This window comes from Antechinus flavipes, chromosome 1 (genome assembly GCF_016432865.1).
Source record: "Antechinus flavipes isolate AdamAnt ecotype Samford, QLD, Australia chromosome 1, AdamAnt_v2, whole genome shotgun sequence".
In the NCBI taxonomy this organism is placed as follows: domain Eukaryota; kingdom Metazoa; phylum Chordata; class Mammalia; order Dasyuromorphia; family Dasyuridae; genus Antechinus; species Antechinus flavipes.
In genome coordinates this window covers 506,616,196-506,632,721 of record NC_067398.1, presented here as the reverse complement: position 1 = coordinate 506,632,721, position 16,526 = coordinate 506,616,196, and the positions used below count along the sequence as shown (strand labels likewise).

The following is a 16,526-nucleotide window of genomic DNA, read 5'->3' as shown; positions in this document are numbered from 1 at the left end:
TCAGCATGATCCTGACAAAGGTAAAAAGCAATGATACTCCCTTCTCTTAGGATTTATCCCTCTGATACTCAAGACCCAAAAGAAAAAAGGAAAACAATTTTTTCCTTTGTTCAAGCTCTGCTTTTGATGAGAGAGTAGTGACATTAAAATATATCACAGGTGGCACCCGTCCTTGCTACCAAACAATATATAGAAATAATATGCAAGCCTCTTGAAGTACCTTTCCTTCTTTTCCATTTCTCATTCTAGCCTATCTGCAGAGCTAGTTGTAGAAGAACACAGGTGGGAATGGAGAAGAATTTCTTCAACATCCTAAGTCATTACTACTCTTATTCTTCTTCTCCAAAAGGAGAATGAGGTAATTGGTACAGTGGGGGATGAGGAAGAAAGGGGAAAACTATATTAGTGGCCCGACATCAAATATGTTCAAAGATATTTAATTCAGCAAATATTTACAAAGCATACAGTATAGCCCACCTCATGTAATACTCCTTAAAGAAGGGGTTCAAATTTATTTTTCCATCCTGGATTCCTTGGACAATCTGATTAAGGCTATGGATGCCTTTTCAGAATGTTTAAAGCATAGATTTTCAAAGGAAACCAATTATATTAAAATACAGTTATCCAAGTTTTTTTTTTAAGTTAAAACAGCTGACATTAAGAACCTCTATCTTAAGGAAAAAAAATTAAGGAGACAGAATTTTCAATGTGCTCATATTATATTAATATGAACAATAATAGTTCATATGTACTGTACATATGTTGTATGTACAGAATTTTATTGATATTTATAAAGTATTTTCCCATGTGTAACTATGAGCCATTATGACCCTCAATTCTCAAAACAAAGCTGTGGGGTGAGAAGTGTAAGTACTAGCAAAATGATTTGAAAAATGGGCAAACTGAGGTTCAGAGAGGTTAATTACCCAAGAGATCAAAATTGTTAAGTATGATTCCAAGTCCTATGTGCTTACCAAAATGTGGAGTGCTACTGTGAGCACCATTTAGATTACTTAGAAACAAGTAACTACATACAGAGCTGATTCATGTGATGAGTATGGGAAACATTGTCGCAGCAGCCATTCATTAAAACTATTTTGCTCTAAATAATCCAAACCACTGATGTTCCTTAAAGAGATAAACATCCTTTCAGTCCTCTAAGGGAACCATGTTAAGCTGTGGTATTCAAAAGCAACAAACTCTAAACCCAGAGTAAGAACCTTCAAAACCTTTTCTTTAAAGCCTTTTAAGTCAGAAAGCTGCATGCTACCACTAAAATTTTTTTCCTAAGGTAATCCCAGGAAATTCAATTTTTAATTTTTATCCTATTTTACTTAATTTTATTTATTGATTTTTTAAATCAGTATTTCCAGATATAATCTATTGATTTTATTTCTCTCCAGAATCGCCCCAGATTTTTTCCTCTAAAACATCTCTATACACTGAGGCTTTGTCTTAATACAAAATATACTAAAAATCACAATCACGTCAACTCACTGGACACCCCAAGAAGGTCTGTTGTGTTTTTAGTCACAGTGTTTTAAATTATACATAAACTCATCAGGAACTCAAAGGAACATGGAGGAGACTACAGAAAATTTTAAAGAGTAAATGGTTCCTATAGCAACCGTAGGATGGTCCCCTTGTGCATACTCAGTATTTTGTATGACTGTAAGTGCTGCTAAATTTATGCTTTAATATAGATGTGTGTAAAATGCCCAAGTTAAGCTTGCCATGGGAACCATAATTTTCCTTCCTATCAAATCTATAATGTGGCTTTTAGACATCCTAACAGAATGGGTGCATCAATGTAATATTTTCTCTTGGAACATGCTGTTCATAAGCCAACCTAAAAGCCAGCAAATAATATTACCAAAGATATGTTCATTGGCAAGATGCAACCCAAGTACACACTCCCATCTGTACAAAAACATACTTGCATGCTCACTGGTGATGTTTATAAAACAAGCTAATATAAGGGCTATCATTTAAATAGTTATATAGTGACAGAAAAAAGCAATACATGAATCTGTATCATCTTGAATATGGTGCCATGTCCTGTTTTAGATCATGGGTTTATTTTATCAAAGATAGAAGTTAAAAAGCAATTAGTGTAGTTTAAAGTTTATTTGTTTCTGCACTAGGCCAAAAGCGATTGTCCTTATAAAGGCCATTTTTGAATCATGAAAATCTGAAGCTTTTCCTCACAAGATATTCTGGAGTTTTTTGAGCTCCGAAAATGCATGTGATAAATTTATTAAGTAGTGAAAAACACTTTTTTCCACACTCGGATAGTTCATACACAGCTAAATGGAATTATATATCAAAGTTTCAAAAGAAAAAAAATTACCTTTGGGCCAACAGTAATCAAGAGTTTTCAGTCCCCAAGTGTAATTTTTTTCAGAAAGTTAAAAAGTGCCTGAAAATAAAAGATTATAATGGATTGTACTAGTCACAAGGGAGAAAGTGTCTCTCAATCATAACTATAGTATAGGTTGGCTGCCAGAGTGGGAAAATCAAAGTTGTTAAGAGGCATTATTAATGTCATATTTTCCTTAATTTTAAATTTATTTGAAGGAGAGAGGGAAGGAGTCTATGTATTCATAGTGAGGTCTGGGGCTGGGAGGAAAAGATGCTTTGTTGGAAGACATGGAAAAAATGGAGGTTAGACACAAAAGAGAATATTAGGCATTATCTATAATAGCTTTTGAATGAAAATTACTAAAATATCTATTTTCTTATTCAACCCTTGCTCTTCCACCATTCCCCAAGGAATAGAAGCATAGGCAATGGAAAAGGTCAGTTCAATAGTCAGAAATGCTAAAGATCATAACAAGCTTTCCTACTCCAGAGATAATTCTTTTTAAAGAGAACACAGAGAAAAAGCAGGAGTAATTTGCATGTTGTAGGTTGTCTTTTTCAGTTGTGTCTGACTCTTCATGATTGCAATTGGGATTTTCTTGGCAAAAGACATTTCCTTCTCCAGATACTCTTATAGATGAGGAAACTGAGGCAACATAATAGGTATCCAAGGTCCAATTTGAACTCAGATTCTTCTGATTCCAGGCTGAGGGCCCTATCAATTGTACCATCTAGCTGCTTCAATTTGCACGTATGCTTGGGAAAGAAATCAAAACATGGGATTTCTGGACTCATCATAAAGGGAAGATAATCATCCCAGGTCAAGGTTCCAAATATTTTGTGTATCCTACACACCTGTTTGACACTATAATGAAATCTATGAACTCTTTTTCACAAGAATTTTTTAAAAGCACAAAATGCATAAGATTACAAAAGAAACCAATTATATGAAATAAATTAAATTGAATTAAAATTAAATAGAAACAAATAAAATGTATTTTTAAAAATAAGCTTACAGATCCTAATTTAAGCTTATGCTTCTGGAAGCTAGAAGTTAATGTCATACTTCCTTCAATCATCATCTGTATTTGAACATAGAAATATAATGGTTCTTTGCCTTTGCTAAGTTGTTGAAATTAACATAATTTAATTGTAAAATAAAATCCCAATGTCATGTCAACATCTCATTCTTCAGATACCTAAGTTATTAATAGAATCCTAAAATATAAAGGGTGTAGCAACTTTGGAGACCATTATAGTTCCTCATTTTACAGATAAGGAAACTGAAATTCAGGCTGATTAAGTAGTTTTTCCACGGTCACACTGATCCTGTCTTTGAATAAGACACAATTCCTTCTGAACTATGCAATTTGAAACTGCTAGTTAGTGGCTGAGCCAAAGAAACTAAATTTCAACTGGCTAAGATATTTTAAGTCATTTGATCTTTGTGGGTTTAAATTATCATTATTTTCAAATGAAGGGATAAAACTAATCTAGAAGAATTGTTCAATCTTTTATTTTTCTATCTATATTATTCAATTAATCCTAATCTCAAAATATAGAAAATACAGAAAAACCCATATACAGGCAATCTGAAAATGTAAAACCACAGTGAAAAGTCAATTTGTCTCAGTGAGGAACAATATGTAAATAATAAAACATGCTATCTGAAAACAAGTACCTACCCTATGAGCGAAGTTTGTGTGACTTGACAATCCAAAAACACGCTATGTGAATTTGACCCATCATTTACTTCTCTGGGCCTCACATGAGAGTAAATTATCTCCAAATTCCCTTTAGGCTTTTATTTTTTCTTTGAATTTATCCCTAACACCTAGCACAATGCCTGGTAGATACTTGAAGAGATGCTTGCTGATTAAATGACTCCATGAAAAATACACGCTTTTGATAATGTGCTTGCTTAGTACATTAACTACCTATAGTGTCTGGGGCATGAGAAGTGACAGAACTTTACATATTTACTATGTTTAATTATGTAAGTTTTGTTCTCTAACACACATTAGAAAGATAATGACATGACAGGTTATTTTCAGTCCCCTTTCTAGATGTCTCTGCATCACCATTTGTTCTGATGACTAAACCTTGTCTATCATTCATTGATAGGCTCCAGATGAACTCTAAGGGAAAAAAAAATGGAGAGAGGAGATATAGCAATGCACACAGAAATAAGATGTAATGAGAGTGTTCCTAGAAAAGTGAAAATTGAAACAGATGTAGGAAAATCCTTATTCCCCCAACTTGGAATAAAGTTCAAGTGTAACCCATTTTCAGAACTATAAAGTGTCCAGTTTCAAGACTGGCTTTGGGTATTAGCTTTATTTTCTATAAAGTTGAATTGTGTTATTCTGTACATAAAATACTCTGTGAAAACAGCTCCCAAAGAATACACAGGAAATGCAACAAAATAAAATCTGAAATACCCACAAAAGAACAATAATAGTTTCTACTCACAAGCATAAAAGCCTTAAAGGATGGACAATGGAAAAAAAATTCATAATATCATAAACTGCCTAGCAAGCAGACAATATAGACCCACAAAAAGACACAAATCAAGAATCCCACATTCCTTTACTCAATATATTAAATATATTTTGCAATATTTTTAAAATGTGGATTCACCAAGGGGACAGAATAATATTTATGTAGCACCTTAAGTTCTGAAAAATGTTTTAATACATTATATGATTTCATCCTCAGAAGTACCTTTCACAGAGGGTACTGCATGAATCATCATTCCTATTTTTCAAATAAGGAAAGTGAGACCCAGAGAGACTGAAATATTTACTATTGTTAACAATTAATGAATATACAACAAAGTCTCATTCTAAGACCAGTGCTATCAAAATAGACCTCCTCCTCCCCTAAAATGAAAAGTGACCATCTTTTCTTTTTTTGTGCCTAGCCTATCATTTTCACATAGATAGTTGGTTCTCTAAATGACCCGAGCTTATATTTGTTATAAAAGCCAGAATGTTGGCATCCTCAGAGCTGACTGAAGGGATACAGCTCTCAACAATTATAAAGCCACCAACACCCCCTACTCCCAGCCAATCCCACTGCTGCTGCCTTTCTATGGTAACTTCATAAATATCAAGATAATCTAAATACGTTGGAGTCCCAATAATGGAAGCATATGAACTCTGTGTTTGTTTGGTTGCTCAGTATCACAGAAAAAAAAGAAAAAGAAAAATCAAGTCCCATATTGGCAATAACCTGTGTGGTCCACAGATGTGACAAAGAAAACGCAGGCAGATGGGACACATCTGTTAATCATAAACATTCCTTCATTAGTGTCATCATCAGATTTATTTGTATGTTTTGTTTATGTTGAAAGTCTTATCTGGTGAGCAAATTTAATTCATAATGCATGCAATCCAACCACTGACCTTTCTTACAAGATGGTGATTAATATGTCCATGAACATACATATATTTACACATAATTTAATAATGGGAGTATTTTTATGTAGCTGAATTGTATTCTTGTTACTCTTCTTCTGAATTAAAGAATAATACCAGTTGGAGGAACCTTGGTAATCAAGTAATTCAATTTATTTGTTTTATATTTAAAGGAAATTCAGATCAAAGCCACACACAGCTGATTAGTGGTTGAGCAAGGTTTACTTAGGCATTCTCCTGACCAGACCCACTGCTATTTTCACAGTGTTACCAATTTTCCCTGACATGATTTTAAAATCCATGCTGCCTGTTACCCTATTAGGTACACTACTAGATCTGGCGTCAGAAACTGACTGTGTATCCTTCTTTAAGTCCTTTGTAAAATGGGGGTGATAATATTTTCCACAGCTGTTGTAATGCTAAAATGTGATCATTGTAAAATGCCTTGAAAATAGTAAATAAATATAAATGTAATGTAAATAATATGTGAATGTAAAATATAAATAAATTAAAAATTCTAAAATGCTTTGAAAATAGTAAAGAAAAAATTCTATTATAAAACTGTATTTTTAAGGTAGACAGAGCACAGAAAGAGAAGTCAGAACCCCTGCATTTGAATTTTATTTTACCATTCTGTGAATATAAATTTAGGGGCACCTTGGTAGCATAGTAGATATAGCAGGCCTGGAACACCTGAGTTCAAATCTAATCTCAGATACATGGTAACTGTGTGATCCTGGCCATCACTTAACCATTTTTGCCTCAGTTTCTTCATCTGTAAAATGAACTGGAGAAGGAAATGGCAAACCACTTCCGTATTTTTGCCAAAAAAAACCCAAATGGGGTCATGAACATCTGAACATGACTGAGATGACTAAACAATAAATATAAGTTTTAGTGATAGTCTTTGGTCTTCATTTCACAGTCATTTCCTTCTTTTTGCCTTTCTTCCCATATAGACCCACCACCAAAGAATCAGGTTATGGACCTTCCTCTCTAAGAAATAGAGAAAGGAAAACAATTCAGCAAAATAAATTAACATTGTATCAAGAGTTTGATAGTACATTCAACACTCCACATTGCAGTCCCCCTCCTCTCTGCTGAGAGGATCATAGAAAGTGCCATGAGAAACTGTTTTAAGCTGGTCTCTCCCATTCACTGGTATAATCTTAAGCAAGTATTTTAGCCTCTTTAAGACAGTTTCGTCATCTGGAAAATGGGAATAATACCACCTGCTTTCCTTATATCACCACTTGCTATAAGAAATAAATATCATGTTTTATGCAAAAGTGTTTTGAAACAAAGACTACAACACCATAATAATAATCCATTCTCAATAATAATCCTATTTCCATGAAAAGAATTATGATTTAATGGAGAGGACATTGAACTTAAAAGCAAGAAACCTGCTACAGAATCCTGTCTATGATACTAAAAACCTCAGCAAGTCATTTTTCTTCCCTGGATCTCAGTTTTACTCATTGTTAGGCTGAGAATGTTGGACTCTGTGACACTGAATGACCCTTCCACATCAAAAACCAATGGTCTAATAACTTTTTAATGTAGCCAAATAAACTAGGTTCTATTTTTACATGATCCAAACAACTTCACACCATAACCAGAACTTTATTTTGTGGTCACCAATTAATCTCCTAAACAAAAAAAAATGATCCTGTCACATAAGTAAGCCATTGGTTCTAAGTAAAGCTAAGTGAAGATAGCTTCCTACCTTCAATACTGGAAAGAAAGAAATAAACAAAAAACACATAGCATGCATCTTCTACTCAAAGAAGATGACTAGCATCCATTTTAGAATGACAATACAAAATTTTACTTCATTGCAGGCAGTGATTGTATATTTTTTATATACATTAAGTGGAATCAAATTGTTTAATTCAATGGGTTAAATGAAGTATTTTTGTTACTAATACATACAAGATCTATCAATTAGTGGAGTAAATAGTAGAGAGAAATAACATTTTGTTCAGTCCTCCATGAAAAAATTACTTCATTAAAAATTACAAGCTTCTGAATTCTATAATCAAAATTGTGATCAAAATTATATTCTATATTATATACTAAGCAGGACATCAATATGACTAGTCCCTGAGAAAACCATAGAGAAATGAGAAAGAGAAAGCAAAAATAAGAAAATAATCAGTTCTGTTGGTTTTAGAAATATTTTACAAACATTATTTTCTATATGTAGTCTAAATCTCAACTCATCCAATAGAAATCTGACATGTATAGTTCATGTTAGAACTGGAGAATATTAGTCCCACTCTTCTATCTGCTTTTTATCCATTCTATTGCTCTCTTACTTTGGGATATATCTATTAGCATTTATGTATGAGAAGTTCATTGCTGGAATTCTACTGAAAATTTTATAGCAGAAATCTCTGCTAAGGGTAGCTAATATTTTAAGATCCTTTTTTCAAAAAATACTCATTTTGAAGTAGAAGTTTTGAAACCATTTTAAAACAGAATCAGTATTCTAAGATCTCAAATATTCCATAAAGTTTTGGCAACATAACATTGGAAATGACTATTTAGATTATGACTACAATCTTAGTATCAGATCAGTCTCATCCATTGGGGACACTGTTGGACACAAAATTATTGCAGAAAAAAAGAGATTTTATCTCTTTTATACTAGGATTTCTACATTAAAGGGTACACTCTCATAAAAATGGGTGGTCAGTTTCTATTTCTGCAAAACATCCTTTCTGCTTGACCTTTAAAAAACTGAATAGAAACTCACTGATTTCTTAAATTGAGTATTCTGAGCCAATTAATAAATTCAAAGAGACAGCCTAGCACAATAGTTTCACATTTTTTTTTAATATATCTACTTGCCAGCAGACTGAGAGGAAGAGACAGATTAATAAACAGGAACATAAGAAAATGAAGACACTTGTTTGGGAATAAGCTATGAATAAATACAGGCATGGTGGTTATGTTCATTATAGTTACCATCGGTTACAGAAAATTGTGGAAGCAAGGAGAACCCTGGTTTCAAATACCACTTCTGACACATACTGGCTGAGTGATCATGGGAAAATCATTTAACCTCTCAGTGCTTCTGGCAATTCTCTAGGACACTCAGCAAGTATTCAGTGAGTTCCACTCACCAGGCATTATTCAATGTTCTAAGGATAAAAAGAAAGACAAAAACAGTTCCTGCCTTCTAGTGGCCCCCATTCTAATGAGGAATCCTGAATGGGAATAATTCGAAGATAGAGAGATTGAGAGAGAGACTGAGAGAGACAGAGAGACAGAGAAATGATTTATGCCAAGTAAATAGAATGGAATTGAAAAGGGGAAAGCATTAGCAGCTGGAAGGAAGGGAAAGGTCATTTTCACAGTTGAGTCTTGAAAGGCATAGGGAAATGGAGAGATTGAGGAAACCCAGCAAAAGGTAAAAAGATAGAAGATGTATATCACTCTCAAGAAACTATATATAGGGCAGTGTAGGTGAAGCTATATTATCAGGGGAGGAGTAAAATGTGAGAAAGAAGAGCTTTCAAGGTCAAATAGAAGACTTTAGATTTAATCCTAGAGATTACATGGAACCACTGGAGATGCCGTTGAAAGAAATCATTCTGGCATTCATATGAAGCATGTATTGGAATATTGAGAGAACTGAAGTAGCATTGGATTGAACTGAAACTGTTGGCAATAATCCAGACAAGAGTTGATAAGGGCCTGACCTGAGGTTGTTACTCTATGAATGAATTGAAGGCGATTCATACAAGATTTGCCAAGTGATTGTATATATGGCATGGGGAAGAATGAAGAGCTGCCAAGTCCATGAGGATGGGTGATTGGGAATACAGTGGTGGCCCTTGACAATAAAAGAGAAGTTAAAAGTGGGAAAGGTCTAGAAGAAAATTTAAATTCTACTTTAAACATGATTCATTTTAGATATCTAGAGGTTAATCCAGTTCAAAATAATCAAGAAGCTGGAAATATAGAAGCATAGTTCAAAAGAGAGACTAGAGCTATTATGTAGAGTTAAGAACCATCTGCACAGAAAAAATCATTGAAACCTGAGAAATTCATTAGCTCACCAACTAACTTACTACAGAAAGCAAAGAAAAGAGACAATTATATATGAGTTCTTGAGGCAGTACAAACAAAAGTAATTAACCCCACAGATGAAATCAAAGGTCTAGAAAGGGAGAAAAAAAGTCCAGCCACTAAGGAAAATATTTGCTAAGATGATCCCTAGTCATAAAGATTTAAGACAATTGGCAACAATAACAACAAAGAATGTGGCAATTAATGAATTTTATACTAGAGATAGTAAAAATTCTATAATAATTTCCTACATGCTAGCAAAAACAAAAACAAGTCACATAAAGCATAAAGTGTTTTTAAAGAAAAATAATAGAAAAAGCAATTTTTGAACACAGTAAGATATATCCAGGTATAGAGCTCTTCATCTATTCCTTTTTCTTCTTCAAAAACTAAAAGAAAACTAGTCCAGGTTGCAGAAAAGAGAAAGGTCAATGAAGAAAGAAAACTGGGTCACAGGGGGAAAGTATAATGGGAAGATTAGATTAGATGTGGGGACACAGTCCTCATTCTAGCTCCTGAATAAGACCAGGTGAAGTTTTCTTAAAAAGTCTATTAGATGGAGTAGGTCAGACTAGGCCCAAGTCCCGGGATCCCTATTCCCAGAGGTCTGCAGAGCTGGATCCACGTGATCTCAAGGCCTAGAGGTCTCTAAAAGTCAGACCCTAGGAAGTGACTGACCCACCGGAAGCAGACAACACTGGTGACCATTGGAAAATGATGGTTACTTCCTTTTAGTCTATCTAATGAAAAGACTTGGGTCTTTTGCTATTTAACCAGCTTGAGTGTTTCCTGCTTGTCACATCACACACATTTGGGACCTGAGATGCCTCTTGTGTATGTTTGTCTCTCCCTGCAGGGCCTAAATAAATGCTTTCTCTTTGTCTCCAAAGGTGTCTCTGATTAGTTAATTTGGGAAATTAACCCACACAATCCCATACTAAACAACTGTATGACCTTTGAGCAAAATCATTTTATTTTTACTGTCCCTAAGTTTCCTTATTTGGAATTATCTTAGAGGAATGTCAAGAGAATCAAATGGGAAAAGCGACATAACAGAGTGGGAAAAACACTGGACTTGAAGACAAAGAATTTAAGGGTCGAATTTTGCCTCTGCTGCTTTCCTACCTTGCTTCTCCTCAGCATATCAATTTCCTTATCTGTTGTTATATGAAGGGAAAGGTTAAAGTATTTGAGAGGAAAAGGGAGAAAAATCATTGATCTCCTTAGTCCCTTCTAGCAATAATTATGCCAACTTTATATATTTGAAAGCTTTTTTGAAAAGTATAGATATTTAACTAATGCAAAAGTATCATTATTACCATAATTATTATTCAAAATAAGTATGGTAAAAATGTGGTGAATTTATATAAAGAGAAATTTGGGAGTGGATATAGACATAGAAGATAAAATCTAATAATATATGATGCAGATGGATCAAATTAAGAAATAAAGTTGAATTTAGGAAACAAACAGGAAAAAAATACCTTGAGGGAAGGTGTATATAATTTAAAAGACAAGAAAGAAATAGAGGTAATACATCCATCAAGATGAGGCATAAATGTTTTGTCTGAGTAGAAAAGAACAATAATGGGATTGAAGAAGTGGAAAGAAAGAGCTTGGAATCTCAAGAAGTGGCTAGTGCTGTGATTTGGTGGATTAAGTAAATCAACTAATCTCATTCCTGTGCCTAATTCACTGGGGAACTATGGATAAATCCATTAACCTATCTGTACTGTCCATTCTCTCCTGTGCAGAAGAGAAATGGAACCCAAAGGGATATTATGAGAAATAACAGCAATTACCAGAAAGGATGCTTCCCATATTAATTGTTACATTTCACTGCAAAGTCCTAAATACCAAAGGCCTTCAAATATCTTTCCCTCACTCTATAAAAACTTCTTTTATGTTAAAAAAAAAAGAAAGGGGGCGGTGGGGGAGGGCAGGGGAAGGAAGAAGAGTTTGAATACCTTACTCTTTAACACCTTTTTCCTGCCCTCAAACCTAAATATAACCTTAGAAATAACCTCCAATTTGACAAAATAAATAAGAGACTGAAAAGAAAAAGAAATCCAAGTAAAAAGTCAAGAAAAAGTGAACAGGAAGAGCAATAAGTTATGTTAGGTACCTTAGTAATATTACTGCTCATCAAAAGAATCAGAACAATGTAAGGAATTCTAGGTCAGATAATGTAGATTTAGATCATAGTCCTGCCATACAAAATGTGTGTGACCTTGAACATGCCATTTAATGTTTTCTGGCCTTAGTTTACTGATATGTAAAATGAGGAGATTAGGCTTGATAGCTTTTAAGATGACTTCCAGTTCGAAATCTATGATCCAAGGAACCTAATGAGAGCAAAAGGAAATGAAGGAATTCAGAAAACACAATTACTCAAAGGCAAATAGAGAATGATGTAGCAGAGTGAAAGGAGAATCTGTTTTACTTAATGTTATTTATATTGAACTGTCTCCTTGTTGTTTTGTTTTGTTTACTGGTCCTGATCCATGATCTCATTGTTGAGAGGAAAGGTCCACTGTGGAAGTTCTTCTCTAGCAATGCAGATCGACAAGTCATTTTATTTCTATGCTCTAAGCAACCTAAAATACTGAAAGCTTAGGAGCAATTTATCCAAGGCTATAGATTTTTTTTTTCTCTTATCACAAAAAAATCCTGAAAAAAACCATCTTGCTCTACTATTGACAAAAATGTGTTACCATACCTGAAGCCAAAGCCTGTCTCCAGCAACTGTTCTACCAATGGCACTGCACTGAAAGGTGGCAAACTGCCCAGCATTAACTTCCACGTTCTGAATTCTCAGGAAGTGAGGAGTTTTGGCTGTGGAAAGAGAAGAAAAGAACAGGAAAAAAATTAACACCACATATGGCTAAAACTAATAGGTGCCTTTTTCTAGCCATATACAATGTGAGAATCTTGAAGGATTATACTTTTGATGATGAGAGCTTTAAAGATTTGACTATAATTGAAAAAAAAGATACTATATAGAAGGTTGTGATTAGCTTTGTAAGTGAATAGAAAACTTAAGCATTCTGGGATACAAGCAAAGAGAAGGGAGGTATTTTATTGTTCCTGCTGTGCAAATTATCATAGCTCAGCAGTCTTCTTGTAATAACACATCTGTATTAATAAAGATTATATTGAAGTCTAATTGATGTTTTGAACAAAAACATCTTAGATATTTATACTAGCAGCAGGAAAAGAACAGTAAGAAGTTAAATGATGTTGTCAAGGAAACTTTTTAACCCAAGTGTAGAGTCACTGCATAATATATATTTTAATACAACTAATTGGTATGCAACATTGCTAGTATAATATTTTCCAGCAACCAAAAATACTATCCCCAAAGACAAACTCTGCAAAATTATGCCAGACTGACATAGCATAGGAGTTATTTGCTGATTCTTATTTCCAATTCAAACAGTAAGACTGATTCCCAATGTTAAACAGCATTAGGACTCCAAATGTACTCTGTCTACATGGGACAGCTGTTTAAATAAGGGATAATTCTATTACATTTGAGAAGTAGCAGGCCAGTTTCTGCATCACTTAGAAAAAAGATAATTCTGGAATTTAGTGATTGGTCAGCCTTCAGGGTTCAATGAAATGTCTTTGCAATTGGCAACTTTGCCTTTAGGCTGTAGGAAGAAAACTTTCTAACCCCTACAGAGATGGATGGTTAGAAAGAAGGAAGGGTAAGTGGGAAACAAAATGGCAGGGAAGGATAAAGAAGATAGGATCCTCTGTGGTAGATAAAAATGCCTGCCAATTACCTACAGCCGTTTAAAAAAATATATCCCACTGTTCAACATACTTCTGGGTCATGTTTAGCCTATACAGCCAGGGTATATAATGAGTGAATTCTCCCTAGCCAGTATATTTCCAGGAAATGAAATTTTATATTAGCTTAAGCAAAATATAATTTGGTGAATAAATATACTGAGGCTAGAGAGCAAACAAAAATATTGGGAGGCAGGGCATGACAAAGCCACATACTTCAATCTTTCAATAAACTTGTGAGTCCACCAATGCATAATTCTTTTCGATGATCCTTGATTACTCAATAGGATGTGATTCTTGTTTCTGCCCTCCCAGAAATTCACCCAACTTGCTACTGGCTATCATGTTTTTGCCACATTGCATGATGCTACTGAATTTACACATTCTTTCAGTTGTCTTTCAAACTCACTATGTAATAGGTTCTCATCTCACTTTTTCTAGTTCTCCATTTCCCTGATGACATCCTTTATATTATTTCTTTTGCACCACTCTCCATCTGCAATATAGATTGGAAACTGCTCACACTCATCATGCACTACTCTGTTGTCTTTTGAATGACTCTTAATGTCAGTTCTTCAGACTGTAGTATCCCATGAGTTAGAGTCATACAGTATCATTAGAAAAATACAATGGAGTTTTAAAAGATATGTTTTTGTTGCAGAATATGCTAGGTTCATTAAAAGAATTGTGTAATTTTCCAAAGGCAATCCAAACTATTTTTTCATCTCTTGCTCAATTCTATGCTGTTCATAAAAGTCACATATGGAGCACAAGTTCATTGCGAAGTTGGTATCTACTGATTATATAATAACTGGGAACATGGAGAGGTGGGAAAGAGAGGGAGTAACAATATAGTATACTGACACTTTAATGAATCTTAGTGCTTTAATCCTGTTAAATTATCATGATTGAAGATTGTCCTGTAATTTCCACAATGAATCTTTTTTCTATGAAATAGATCTATAACAATACATTAATATTATAAGGAAGAACTCCCTGAGTTCATATTTGACTTCCAACACTTAATAGCTACATGACCCTGAGAAAGTCACTTAATCTTGTCTTCATCTGTAAAATGAGCTGCAGAAGGAAATAATAAGACACTCCAATGTTTTTGCCAAGAAAACCCCAAATGGAGTCATAGAAAGTCTGACATGACTGAAACACGTCTCAATAATAACAAATACATTTCAATCATACTGAAGGCTTCACTTATCTTCTCTGTTACTGACATTCCAATACCATAATATTTACTTCTAATCTTTATCTAGGAAAGAATTACATGTGGAATGTTGCCTTGCCTTGTTGATTAAGAAGCCAGATTCCTTTTGTGACATTTTGGGTAGTAAAAAAAAAAAAAAATTATCAGATAGGTGGAGATATACACACACACACACACACACACATACACACATATATGTATATAAATAGCTATACACAGACATGCACACATATATAAACTAATACATGTAAATACATATATGTGTATATATGTACATATATCCATTCCCAAGAGAATATTAATTTTAATACATAAGAGAGGCCTATTAATATAGCCCAGTTTTAATTTTCTGCATTAATGAATTGATATCATATATAATCTAAAACTTTTTAAATTTAAAAATAAAGTATATTATAATAATTTGAAATAAGATAGAGTTTTTATAGGATAGGGAAACCAAAATCCCTCTCCCAATTAGTGAAAATTAAGAATTGTTTTTCAAAGCAATGTTACTTTCAAATACTGTGCTCATTTCAAATACTGTACTTAGACATAAACTCAATGATGTGAAATTACTACATCAGTGTAAAAATCAAAATAGACCTATATTTCTCAGTGATATATCATAAATAGAGATCCTGATTTATGTTATTTGGAGAATGCCATAGTCTTGTAGCTTTTATGAGACTCAGTCCCACCCAACTCTCTTGTTTTTGTTTTTGGTGGATTTTTGTTGTTGTTGTTATTGTTGTTGTTCCTCAGAATTCAGTTTACTCATGAGGCTCGGGGCCTCCATTACAATTTAACCACAAAGTGATTTCTCAAATACACATTCATAAGAATGAAGATAGTGAACACAAATACTTATCACAGGTCTATTGTTGACAACCAGGATAGTTCCCTTTGAGTCCAGCTAGTACACTAAGTCTCATGCTTTTAAAAATGGAGAATTATGTTCTCAGAAAAACTGACCCTACTCTATTGTAACATCTTTGACAGACCCTACTTTACTTCAATACCTTCTATTTTGGCCACTTCGGGCTTCTTTCTTCAGGAAAGAAATTTGAAGAAAGGTCAGGGTCTCTCACACTCCCTGATCTCTAACTCCCATCCTCAATAATTTCTCCTTCCTGCAGACCCCAATCAGGTGAAATTCCAAAAGATCTCCAATCTTCACTAGCAACCTCCTGAATGCTCTTGGGCAAAACCCTCAGGTAACATCTTAAAAATGGGGCCAATTCCTCAAATTAAATGCCTTTTAAAATTATATGAATATTTTGATTATTGCTTCTTCGAATATGATATATTCATTTGAATTTCTTTGTAAAGGGCAGATGTGCTCTATTTCCCATAGCTTATGAGGAGCAATGTTGGACATTCATCACAATAGCTAACTGACATCAGACTCTTCGATGAGCTGTTTCAAGCACAGATTTGCAAAGGATCCAGAGAGGAGGCAGTACATAATTGCTTTCTGGAGTTCTGGAGAGTGGTCAATTTTAATAGCATCCAAATCTCATCACTGTGAAAGCATACATTCATATCAAATAGTTCTAGGCATGAATACAGTCAAATATAACATTTTTTTCATCTAGAGAGATAGGTACAGTAAAGGGGAAAAAAAGATGACGGAACCAAAACTCTTCTGT

General features: G+C 34.0%; 1 protein-coding gene across 6 annotated transcripts in view; it reads right to left on the bottom strand.

The window, feature by feature from the left end:
* PTPRM (protein tyrosine phosphatase receptor type M) overlaps positions 1-16,526 on the bottom strand; it is a 966,854-nt gene that overhangs the window by 554,232 nt on the left and 396,096 nt on the right. For all 6 annotated transcript variants that reach the window (XM_051970436.1, XM_051970437.1, XM_051970431.1 and 3 more), the window contains exon 5: positions 12,580-12,695. In XM_051970436.1, coding sequence (XP_051826396.1) covers positions 12,580-12,695 — 116 coding nt within the window. The remainder of the gene's footprint in view (positions 1-12,579; positions 12,696-16,526) is intronic.